Source organism: Hyperoodon ampullatus (genome assembly GCF_949752795.1).
Source record: "Hyperoodon ampullatus genome assembly, chromosome: 3".
NCBI classification, from domain to species: domain Eukaryota; kingdom Metazoa; phylum Chordata; class Mammalia; order Artiodactyla; family Ziphiidae; genus Hyperoodon; species Hyperoodon ampullatus.
The window spans coordinates 167,544,698-167,557,456 of NC_136916.1; the positions used below are offsets into that span (position 1 = coordinate 167,544,698).

At 55.6% G+C, this 12,759-nt stretch overlaps 1 protein-coding gene across 2 annotated transcripts in view; it reads right to left on the reverse strand.

Annotated features, from left to right (window-relative positions):
* CCDC88C (coiled-coil domain containing 88C) overlaps positions 1-12,759 on the reverse strand; it is a gene marked incomplete at its 5' end in the record, with an annotated part of 125,924 nt that overhangs the window by 38,910 nt on the left and 74,255 nt on the right. For both annotated transcript variants that reach the window (XM_079699613.1, XM_079699612.1), the window contains 3 exons: positions 4,705-4,889; positions 7,988-8,132; positions 8,780-8,926. In XM_079699613.1, coding sequence (XP_079555739.1) covers positions 4,705-4,889; positions 7,988-8,132; positions 8,780-8,926 — 477 coding nt within the window. The remainder of the gene's footprint in view (positions 1-4,704; positions 4,890-7,987; positions 8,133-8,779; positions 8,927-12,759) is intronic.

Consider the following 12,759-nt stretch of genomic DNA (forward strand, 5'->3'; position numbering starts at 1 on the left):
ACGTATTTTTTTTTTGCGGTACACGGGCCTCTCACTGTTGTGGCCTCTCCCGTTGCGGAGCACAGGCTCCGGACGTGCAGGCTCAGCGGCCATGGCTCACGGGCCCAGCCGCTCCGCGGCATGTGGGATCTTCCCGGACCGGGGCATGAACCCATGTCCCCTGCATCGGCAGGCGGACTCTCAACCGCTGCGCCACCAGGGAAGCCCGTGAACTACGTTTTAAAACAAATCCAAAACTCATCAGCCCCACGGAACACTTTAACGGGCCTTTTCTCAAGGGAAAGTGTCCAGGCATTGCTCTGAAGGGACCTCCCTGCCCCCTCGACCCTCAGCTCCTAACCCACGACTTGCATCTCCAGCTCACGGGCACCACCAGTCAGCCTCCTCCCAGCCCACCTCTCCTCACCCTCACTGCCATGTGCCCAAGTGCCTCCGGGCTCCCTGCTCCCATCTCAGGCCTTGTCCGCTTTCCCAAGGGTCAGACCACACGCCCGGGGCCACCACCACTGGATGTCCTACGGGCTTCACTTGGTGACACTCCTATTCGCCCAGCTGCTCAGAGTGGTCTTCTGCTATGTCCCTCCTTCCTCTTTCACCCTCCAGTAACTCTGTCCCCAAGTCCTGCCCCCTCTACCCAAGCCGCTCTACCGCCACTGCCTGGCTAGGGCCGGGCCACCTTCCCTCTGGCCTGGACAACCATCCAATCACCTCCCTGACACCGAGCGCTTCTGCTGGGGTCACCCCGCCCGACCTTCCTAAAACATGAACTAGCTACTTCATCGCGTCTAACACCTGGATCAGGTGGTAAATCCTGATCCTCACTCAGTAGGTCCAGGGCAGGGCCTGAGATTGGGCTCCTAGGCGATGCCCGTGCTGGTGTCTGCACCGCGAGGGCTTCAAGGCTGCTGGTCCCCTTCCCGCCAACGCCAAAGCCCTCAGCGTGGGGGACTGGAGTCGGGAAAGAGGCATATGGCTCTGGTGTCACAGGGACAGAGTTCAGAGTCCAGTCCCTCCCTACTAATGACGTCACCACGAGCAAGTTTCTGTAACTGACGCAGGACCAGCGGCGAGCATCCCTGAGAGCTTCTGTCACTGTGCTGTGCTCGGCACGTGCCCAGCAGACAGCGGGTGCAGCAGTGTTCACTGCCCCTCCCCCACGAGAGCTCTGGGCCTGGCCACCCACAGAGCTCCTGACTAGCCGGTCTGCATTTTGACATGGTCCTAAATGATCCTCATGTGCTGGTTCGGGATGGCTGTTCTGAAAACATAGATTGCAAAGACCAGATGGTTCTCGAAGCTTTGAAAAGATCTTGGACCTCGGGCCACGACCCTGAGATGCCCAACGACCCCCGTGAGCAGCAGGTCTGAGCCTACTGCAGTTTAGCCCATCTGGGCCGGGGCCTTGCACAGAGAGGTTTCCAAAGCTCCCGGCAGGATCGCTGCTCTAAAGCAGACTCTGCGTACTTGTCCTTGGCTGAGGGGCACCCTGCCTTCCTGGCTCACAGATCTGGGAGCTCTCAAACCCTCACAGGAGGAAGCAGCAGGCAAGCTTCTTCCCCTACCGGCGGGGAGAGCTGGGCCGAGCTCATACTCCTACTGTCATGTCACGTTGTCAGCACCTCAACCCCCCTGCCCCAACCCGGGGACCCCAGGACTGGGGAGCCCCTCCCAGCTGGGGTCGACAGGAAAGCACGCTATGACACGGCAAACATCTGAGTGGTTCTCAAAAGCAGGAACGTATTTCTAATCCTTCCTTATCTCTTCCCCACTTCCCGGCACAGGGCCTGGGACTCGGCAGGGCACCAGGGATCACCTCCGATGGCAGAGCCTACATCTGAGACGACGGCCTTCGGGACTAAAGGCAACGAGCAGCTGCTATTATTAACCAAGTACTCAGGAGGACACTGGGCCCAGAGGGGCTCTGCGACTGGCCTGAGGCCTCGAGGACAGGTCAGAGCCGGGACCCACCCCCCCGTGGCCGACCCCCCAGTCCTCACTCACAGTCAGGGGGGCCTGCTGGCTTTTACCCCCAACCTTACTGTTAACAGCCTATCCCTGCCGCCCCTTCTCTCCCAGAGGAAGGAACATTATTCCAACCTTTGCATTTCTCGTTGCTGTTGCTTCTGGTCTAAAGATGCGATCTCCCCGGGTCCCACACCCACGCCATCTCTCTCCTTTTCTGGTTCCTTTTGCCATGGAACCAGAGCCCATCCCCGAAGGACCCCGGTGCCCCTGGAGTGAACTTGCTGGGCTGAGATGTGGGCTGGCTGCAGGCCTTCCAGCCCTGAGAGGTTTCCTGTCCTTCCCCATGAAGCTCCTGGCTTGGGCTGCAGGTGCCACTCCGGGTCCCAGAGAACGTGGGTGCCGGGGGCCTGCCTCTCAGCCCCAGGCTGTTCTTCCCTTCTAGCAACAGGCCCCCACAGGGCTGCCCGCTTCCCCTGAAAATAAGGGTTCTTAACTTCTTGGCTTAAGGAATAAACTCGTAGGACATCAACGCAGATTCACCGTCGCAGGAAGGAGGCAGCTTCTCTAAGGTCCATGGAAGTTTTGTGGGTTAGAGGGGAGGATATTAACTTCAGGGAACTAGGGTTTCCACAGACTTTTCAGACCTAAGCAAGCTCGCAGCCTGGGCTATGCTTGGGGTGTGCTAAGAGCCAGGCTGGCACCAGCGGGACCTGGGGGTTCACTGATTAACTGAGGAGTGTCAGCTGGGCCCCAGACAGGCCACGTGGGGAGGTGCCAAGGAGGGTGGGATGGCTGAGGCTGGAGGAAGGAAAGTGGGGTGAACTGAGCTGGACTAGGGTCCAGTGAGCCCTCCAGCTGGGGCTGAGGTGTCCACCCATCCAATGGTAGGGGGCACCGTCAGTGCTGGGCTCTGGGGGGAACCACGCCTGCTGGGCCAGGACAGGTTTGGTCAGGCCGCGGGCAGACTGAGCAGGTTGGGGAGAGGCGCTCTGGTGGGCAGAGGGCCGCCTCCCAGGGATCCCGGCACCAGACACAGGACGGGCCTGGGAACTGTGGCACCTCCCTCCTGCTGGGGAGTCTATGCCAAGACATGCCTCCTAAGGACCGTGGCAGGAGAGGGCTGGTGTCCCACCAGGGAAGTGACCCCAAGAGGAAGCAGGAGGGTGGGGCCCGAGAGACAGGGGGCTGAGGAGTAATGCCGGGCAGGCAGCCCCCACTGCCATCCTGTTTGTGCAGAGGAGGGGCCAGAGTGAACCACGAGGGCGGGGAAAAGCATGAGGGGTCATCTCAGAGGGCTGCTGGGAGCTGGGCCAGCGCTATTACATTGCGGGCTTTCTGCAGCAGACCCGTGAGGACCCACGGAGTCAACGGTTCTCATCTTTCTAAAGGCTGATTCTTTTTTTATCTTGGCCAAGGTCGAACTGCCACTTATAAAGACATTTCCCGTGCTAGGGCCATGTGAATCTAAAAAACCTAAACTGTCTAGCTGCCTTCCCCATGCTGTTTTACACTGAGAGACACGGCATGAGATGGGGTGGGGTTTTCTATTGTCCTACGAAGACAGGACAAAATGCTTGTCGGCTGAAAGGCTGCATGGCACACAATGCTTCAAAGGGACAAGAAGAGCGAGTACTCAAGCCTGGGAGGTCCCATGAGGGGGCTCCAGAGACCAGTTCACAGAAGAAGGGGCTGTCCCAAGCCTCACACAGAGATAAGAGACCAGCACAGCCTGGACCAGCGGAGCCCAGGTCTCTCCCTGAAGCCCGTGCCCCTCCCACGGCCTGTGCAGCAGTGAATGACACTAGCAGGACTCACGGGCAGGTGGGACACCCGATAGCACCAGGCCTGCACAGCGGTCAGCAGGCAATGGGGCTTGTGTCCTCTTCCTCAGCTAGACTCTGGCAGCTGGTGTGCTTGGAGCCCACGATGCAACTGCACTATCACAATGTGGCCTAGGTGTTCTGAGGCCCTCTGACCTGGAGTGACCAAGACTTGAAGGTGATCCCTAGCCTCTCAACGGCCCCTTCCTGCACCTGAGACTGAACCCCCAGTGCAAATGGGGGGGGTCCTCCTAACTGTAGAAGGAAGACTGCTCTGTAAGCCTCTGTCTGTTCTCCCAGATGTCTGGGTTCTCCTGTGCTCCTGGGAAGACCCAGCAGCTGTCCTGAAAGGCAAATACAGTTCAGCCATCTCTTCTTCCCCATCTCATAAACTGAGAGGAAGGAGTGAGCACTGATCCTGTTTTACCACCAGCAGTGCCCTAAAATGCCCATCGATGGTCCCTACTCCCCACACACGCAGGTATGTCTTACATCACTGCCTCCTCTCCCCTGTGACCCATCCTATGCTTTTTCACAGTCCACTGGTTTCTTTTCACTGAGCCCTTACCACGTGCCAGACTCCTTACAAACACTAGCTCATGGAGTCCATGCAACATGTGTTAGGTGGGAAGCCCACTAACCCCATTTCACAGATGAAGACAAGGAGGCACATAGAGGTCAAGTACTGTCCGAGACATACCCTCAAGGCAGTGCAGGCACAAGCCACGCTGCCTCCTGACTCCTCTCACCTTTGCTCTTGTTCTTCTATTATTGTATAATTAACTGCGGCTGCACTGGCTTCTGCTTTTCTCCCAGCGGTGCATCCTCACTGACACGACTGCCCTGCCTGGCCACTGACTAGTCTCTCTAGGGCGGACCGGGCTGGGGGAGGGGTGTCCACCCGCCTAGGCCGGGTTACCTTCTTGTTGAGCTGGTGATTCTCCTTCTCCAGCTCCCCGCACTTGAGGTTGCTCTCCTCCAGCGCCAGGGAGGCGTCCCGCAGCCCCTGGATGGTGCTCTGGAGGCTCTGGTTCTCCTTCTCCAGCTTCAGGATGCGGCTAGAGGCGCACTCGTTCAGCTCAAACACAAACGACTTCCTGGAGGCTGAAGCACAAAGTTGAGTCAGGCCCAGGATCCAGGAGACTCTGCTTCCGGCCATGAGCTGGGGCCATTGGGCCCCCATGCCCTAGGTTTGAGGGGCCTGGGAAGGGCCCCCATAGGTTGGCTGGGTGCCCCCCATTTCACATGCTGCCATCGCTGTTACTGCCTCAAAGTCCCTCAGGCAGTTTTGGTCCCTCTGCTGGCTCAGCTGGGCCCAGAGCTTAAGAGGAAAGCAGATTACAGTGAAAAAGCCAATGCAAAAGTTAAGACTGTATTAATTGCTGGGACCTGTTTCTTACCAAGCTGCTAACCAAGCTGACCCTTGAGTACAACTCAAGGGTCTTAGAGCCTAACAGAGATGGCAAATAGGCGACATTTTCTGTGCCAGCTCTGAGAGTAGTGGAAGTCTGGGTGGCTCAGCAGGAGGGGCAGGATAATCGACTCGTTATGTCTGCCACTGGTGGCAGAAGGCTCTGTGGGCACGTATGCCCAGTACCTGCCATCCCTGAATAAGGTTCTTTGGGCAGAGATTTCATTTTGTAATTTCACGATTACATTGACAAAATATGAGATGCTACATGTAAACTGCTTTAAAAATTCTAAGTGCGATGAAAATATAAGCCAAAGATAGAAAAAGAGAGATTATCTACTCTGCTTTCTTTCAAAGAGCTCGAATACAAATGGAGAAGGGGGCCTAGACCTGAGAGTCACGAATCAGAGTTCTTAGCTCCTTCCTGCCACCAGCAGGTGCATGACTTTAGGTAAGTCATGGGGCTTTTTCAGGAGGAGAAAGGAACGTGTATGAAAGTCCTTGAAAGAAGTGGTTGGTGTTGTTCCGTCCCCGCCTGTCCCATCAGTGCCACGGACTCAGCTCTGGGAGCCTTATGACACTGCTAAGAGGGCTGCGCCCCGACCTGCTTCTTACTCATCACCCCAGGGGCAGGGGTACATACCGGACGATGGCTTCCATAGTGAGCACATCAAGCTAGAAACAAGTGTGTGTGTTCAGATCCTCTGGGTGATCGCAAGGATTAAAAGGCATGTGCCAGCCTCTCTGAGTTCTCATCTTCCACCGAGGATAGCAGTTCAGACCCAACAAGCTTGAACGTCCTCAAGACCCCAAGCAACAACAGGCAGTGAAGCAGTGGAGGTGGACAGTGTCCGCGGCTCTGACCCAGGCCCAGCGCTGATGCACATAAGCACACATGCTTGCAACATATGAAACTATGCTACAAATGAAACAAACCTCAACTAAAACTCAGCTAATTCTCAGCCTGGGATCACTGGGACAGTACCTTGGCAGCATTCATGAAAAAAGAACATTTTCTAATCAGGGTGAAATATATTTAACATGAAATTTACCATTTTAAAGTGTACAGTTCTGTGGCATTAGCTATATTCCCACTGTTGTGCAACCATCACCACTATCCACCTCCAGACTTTTTCATCATCCCAAACTGAAACTCTGTACTCATGGGGACTAACTCCTAAGGTCCTACAAGTTAAACAACAGCATTGACCATAAGCCTCCTTTCTTCTTCCATAAAAGCCAGTGCTTCAAAGACTATTACTATGACACAACAGTTTACTACTGAGTGCTATGCTCATTAGCACCCCCAAGCAGCCAGAGTGATGGGATGTGTTTCATTAAGACCTTGGCAACAAGAACAGCTGTCCCTTATTGTTGGCCATGGGCCAGGCATGGCATCACGTTTCACTGTCTCCTCCTATGAAGCAGCTTCATTACCCCCATTTTGCAGATAAGGAAACTGAGGTGTAAAAGAGGTCACCCAGCTAACCTCCAGTGGAGGAGCCAAGACTTTAAGCCAGGTCTTTCTGAATCAAGAAGGCAGCACACCACCCATGCAGAAGTATATTCAGGCTCTGCCTGCATCAGGCCTTCATTCAAGTCAATGTTCATTAGCTCCCAGCTAAGCACCAGGAGTTGGGAACACCAAGAATAAACCATGCTCACTGACCTGAAAGGGCCCACAAACTATACTGAGTAGTCATCTAAAGGGGGGAGGATTTCTGACCCCACAGGTCACCCTGGTTTCTAACAGAAATACTCTCGTTTGGTCTGGGACGGTCCCAGGAGGCCTGCACCGCTTCCCTGCTCCGCCAGGGGGCAGTGGTCCTCCCCGATGGACCTGTACTCCTCCCAGAGCCGGGAATCAGGGTGACCCCACCCTCAGCCCCCCGCACAGTGTGCGGGCACCGAAGCACAGATACGACTAACTTCCCTCACGGATGAGCAGTTTAATAAGCTGATTTTTTGTTTGGAACTGATGGGACCCCTCGAAGAGAAGACGTTTCCAGCTACAGTCGACGACCTGGCCATTATTTGGGGGGGTGTTTATCAGAACTGAAAAAGCAGCCCCCAAACCAGCCAAAAGCCCCGCCTCGCTCTCTCCAGCTCTAAGTGAACAATAACTCGCACTACCAGGGGCACGTGTGCTATTTCTGAACACAGGAACTGGCTTATTGTTTGCTGGGCGCCGAAGCTTCCTGCTGCGGTGCTGACTGCTGCCCCACCCACTTTCCCCTGGCCGACACCCCATCTGTCTGCGCAGGGGCAGCGGTGCAAGCATAGGAGGGACAAGAAGAGGCCTGGGTCCTGTGAGAAGCAGCCTCTTAGCAGCGCCCACCCAGAGAGACAGAGAACAGACTGCATCCGTCTTGCCCAATTATGCAAATGGATGGAGGAAATAATGCCCAGGGTACATTTCTAGTGGGGATTAGTGACCACTGGGGACGTCTCCTGCCATCCAGAGCTTTCAACCGTCCACAGACAGGCCTATGATGTCCTCCGGTGTCAGCGTGCTGTAATCTGGAAGCTCCTGGGACCGTCCATATGGGAACTGGGAAACCTGGCAACACTTGATTTGTGTTTCGTGTCCTGACATCAAGGCTGCCAGACCCCTCATGTTCTCCTTGGGGAGAAGGGTAATGAAACAGTTCCAAATGGCACTTGAAGGAAATCCTACTTACTTGGGGTGAATGGATGGCCTGACACGGAAGATATAGAGCTGAGGGCTCCGCTCCTTGGCTGAGGAAGCGGCCTCAGCCAGGCTGGCTCCCAGGCGCCGGGCGCTACCTACCGTCGGACAGGTCTGCATTCTTGGACAGCTGCTCCAGCTCCCAGCCGAGGTGGGCGGATTCGTTCATGCTCTGCTTCTGGGCAATCGCGAGGACCATGTTTTCTTCCAGCAGCTCCTCTATTCGCTTCTTGTCCGTGTCCCGGTCCTAGTGCAGGAAGGAGGACGGAGTGAGAACGTGGCCGGGGGGCTCCTCTGGACAGGCCCCGGCCCCTGTGCATCCACCCTCATTCCCCGAGGATGAACGGACCCCAGGCACCTGCTCACTTCCCTGCACAGAAATGAGTCCAACACAGGGCCCAGCTGTGAGAGTTACAGCCACCGAAAGATACCTTGACTGGCAATGGAGGTGATAAGAGAGCCGAGGTCTCTAACTGAATGCTGCCTGAACAAAGTGACTTACGGCCCAGGGCTTTAGAGCAAGTACCATGGTGACAGGTGGCTTCGAGGCTCTAGGGCACCTAACGTGCCTTGAGAAGCCTGTAAAGAAACTCACAAATCACAGCCCAGCCCACGCCATAAAAGCCAGCAGAGACCCTTCTTGCAGAAGACACACACGTTAGCTCATCTGTACAGAAAAGCAACCCAGAAGTACCGTCCTATCCATCTGTGGGCGTTCAGTGGTGCCCACCCGAGCCCGCTGAGCGGAGCGAGCCACGCTCTGCAGTCAGCGAGTCCCTGTGTCGGCAGTGGCACCAAACCCAGCGACGGAAAAGCCAGAGAGGGGAGCAGCACAAACCCGAAACCTCCCCAATCTGTTTAGACAGATCTGATCGAGACAAGAGTCTGCAATACCAATTCCAGGTCGTGAAGCTTTGATTTCAGCTGCAGGTTCTCTTTCTCCAGCTCATGCACTTTATCGCCCCGGGCTCGAGCGGCAGTCAGCTGTTCCTCCAGCATGGCCTTGGTTTCAATTAAAATTATATTATCTTCTCTCAGCTCCTGGGCAGCAAAAACAGACATGAGCACCATCAGATAAAGGCACCTGGTTCAGGACGACAGGGCTCTGAGACCAGAGCTCCTCCAGGCCTCTGGACCAAAACAAAAAATCCAGGGATAAGGCTGCTGCTGTCAGAGTTTTGTCTCCACTTTTGAGCACCTGCACCTTTTTCATTGGGTCAGGCCAAATGGACTTTCTCGACCGAAAGAAAATATTTAAATCCGGAAAGGTAACTTTTCCTATGCCGGCCACAGTGCAAAGGCACGTGACGTCTATAACCTGCTCTGGTCGGACAAGTGGACTCCACTGACAGATCCGGGACCTTGCTGAGCCTCCATTTCCTTAACAAGGAAGGGGTGGGGCTAAGAGTCTGTCCCAGGTTCAAGGACTGAGTCTAGTGCTCTCAATTCAACATTCATTCCACTGATCAGGGTCTTGGGGAAAAACAGCTATTCAGACAAGCTTTCATTCAATGCACAGCTCGTATTTGAACATTTTACACACATACTCTTGGAAAAACAACAGTTCTCAGCGATGTCCTGGAAACAGGGAGCCTTTAAGACTGTGAACCCCATAAATAAGTCCCTAGGCCTCCTGTGTGCCGGGCACGTGCTGGGTGTAGAATACAATGGCTGTTCCCTTGCAGGGTCCCTCGCAGGCAAGGGGTCCGAGGAACTCTTGGTCCTGTGCATGCAGCCCAGCACACACAAGGGATTCAGATCTTTCACCTCATCTCTGCTCCACACCCCCGCCACCGGTTAAGGGGCTTCTCGGTTTCTCCTCTCCCCAGAGTCCTTCCAGCACCACTCAGCATCTCTGGGGGACTGAGATTCCCGAGTGCCTTCAGCTGGTGAACACGCACACAGGGGAATGTGTCCGTTTCTCCCGGTGGGCAGTGTTGTAAGGCTTGCCCCGCTTTTGGGTTCTAACCGCTGGGAGCTGGGTGGGGAGCTCTGCTTATCCACCACCCATTCATTCGCCCTGCAAAGGCCAGAATCCAAGATACTTGGTAGAGAGAAAACTGCAAGCCTTCCGGTCAGCGGACATAGGTCTGATCAAAGCCCGGCAGCCGTAAAAGGTATAATCATTGAAATTCTAAATTCCCTGGGCGCCCTCTCTCTGCTGGAGATGACGTCCGCTATGTGGCTGGGCCTGCACTAGGCACTCCCTGTCCCTGCCCCGCTCACTCGTCACAGTGGCCCTTGGGGGAGGTAGGAACAGTGTCTTCCGACGGAGGAAGAGGCTGATTTGGGTAAATTAAGGAATAAGCCCAAAGTCACAAAGCCAGCAAGGGGTGAAGCTGGGACTCGAACCTGGGCCAGAGAGTTCCAGACCTGGGTTCTCTCCACCGCCCTCAAGCTGCCTGCAACCCATCCTCAAGGGGCTCGTGCGGATAAGAGGCCCAGGCTACCAATAACAGTGTGAGCCACAGCTCAAACAGAGGGGTTTCAAGCAGGAAGAAGACCTGGTCCACCCTCTCTGGCCACCGTCCCACCCCCACTGTTCTCACCTGGCATTCCAACAGGTCTACACACCAGCACTCCCAGCCCCGAGCTCCCACAGCACAGGCCACCCCTTCATCCTCATGACCAACTCCTATTCAACCTCCAAAGCCCAGCGTGAGTTGGCCCCTCTGAGAAGTGGTGGCAGATTCTCTCTGTCCCACCTGCCGAGTCGGGTACTTGGGCTCCCAGAGCACCCTGGGTATGCTGTGAGGCAACAGTGAGCTGGCCTGTCCTTTTCCCCCAGACTGTGAACTCCTGGGGGCAGGATATTCCACTTCCCTCGTGGGCCTCACGGAAGTGTTCAATGAACACCTGTCAGCTGAATCATGCCATGAGGGGGAACCACAGGTGGCATGCGAGGTGGGCCTTGAAGGCCTCAGAGATTTCCAACAGGCAGGGACAGACAAGGAGGACCAGGAGCAGAATATAGCACCGGGTAGGAGGACTTCTAACCGTCAGTACTGTTCAAAAACATCTTAACTTTCCGGTGGTATCAACTTCCACCATATATTAGGCAACAGAAATAACCAGCCTTGCACACCTCACTGCCTCAGAAGTGAGAAGCCAGATCTGCAAGGAAGTGAGCCCAAGCTCTCGCAGCAAGCCCAGGGCTCGGCCCCCAGGGAGACGCCCGCCTCCTTGCCTCTGGGCAGCTGCCCGAGGCCAGCCCGCCGCTGAGGACCTGACCCCAACTGAATCAGGTGGCTATTTATAAAGGCCTGACCCAGCCCGGCAAACAGCTGAGGGGCCACGTTTAGGAAATCACAGGCCAGGCCTGACGGCTGGTCCCCAAATGGCTCGAGAGCTGCCCCTGCTCGTCTACGTGATGACCAGGAGCAGTGACTGGGAACGTGGGCCGATGGCTCCGGTCCCCCGTCCGCCACGCGCGCTACCAGCCGTGGCGCCTGAAGCAAACGCGTGTCTCTCAACCACCGATCCCTCGTCCTCTGCTGGGCATGAAAACAGGGCTGAGGTGGGGATCATAGGCGATAACGCACGTGAAGGAGTCCGTGCACGGGGCCCGAGGCCCAGTAAGCAGGTCGGCTGCCGTTCTCACCATCTTGTCACGCCCCCGTGAGACACTGTTCAGGGTAGCACCCAGTGAGCATCACCAAGCGACAGGCTAACAAAAGCACCGAACTCCAGGAGGTGGGATAGAACCAAAGAAAAAATGGGCTCCTGCCCACTGCACCTGGGACCGCAGCACCCAAGCCCCTCGCTAACCTCCGTCTGGTTCCGCTGCAGCCCCTTAAGCTTCACAGAGCACCAGCCTGCTTTTAAATTTCTGATTCGAGGAGCGTGGTGGACTGAACCATAAACCAAGCATCAGGTCTGTCCTGCTCTAACTTCTTCTGCTGCTGAATTTTATCAAAACTCCTTAAAAGTCATTAGGAAACACAGAGTCCCAAGTGGGAACAGAGGTCTCCTTGCTCAAGGCGATCTTAGTTCCCTGCATTTCAACATTCTCAGCTTACAATGTGATGTCCACGTGCTGACATGAACTGCCAGAGGCCGGGCGTCCCTTTAGCCCCCATGGCGTCTGAGGCAGTGGCCGCCATCACCCTCTCCCCCAGCCACCCTCCCCTGCACCCCTTTTGTCTGCGTGACCCCACCCCTTTTATTTCCTCCTTCCTTGGCAAGGCTGGGGTCCCAGAGGTGGAGAGAGGCATTTCAACGCCACCTTGGTCCACCTCTTTACCAACTGCGATGTTGGGCAAGTTATTAATTTATTCTCAGTTTTGTTATCTGAAAAAATGAGAGGACCTAACGCTGGCTGCTTAACCTCACCAGGCCACCAGGAGGCTTAAAGGTGATGATACGGTTTGAGCTTAACACACTAAGTTCCTGGTGTGTGGAAAAAGCTGCATAAACACACAGTTATTGCTGCTCATTTAAAACCTCACTGCACCCACTGTGGGCCAGATCATGGGTCTGTAAAGGGCCAGAGAATAAATATTTCTGGCTTCTCGGGTCCTAAGTCTGTCACAACTACTCAGCTCTGCAGGCACAGTTCAGAAGCAGCCATGGGCCGTGTGGATGAGCAGGCGTAGCTGTGTTCCGGTAACACTTTATTTCTAAGAGCCGATGGTGGGTTGGACACCGCCCCAGGACTGATGGTAGTTTGGCCACCTCTAAGCTGGACAACGTGGGCACCAAGGACTCAGACTCAAGGTCAGGAAGGCACAGATCCTGTCTTCAAGGAGCTGGGAAACAGGCGATGCATCATTACGACACCACGCGGTGAGTCTGCCTGGGGGTAAGAAGGGGCCTAAAGGAATGGGGGGCAGGGCTGGGGATGCAGCCCGCAGAGCGTGGCCTGCCCACCCCTC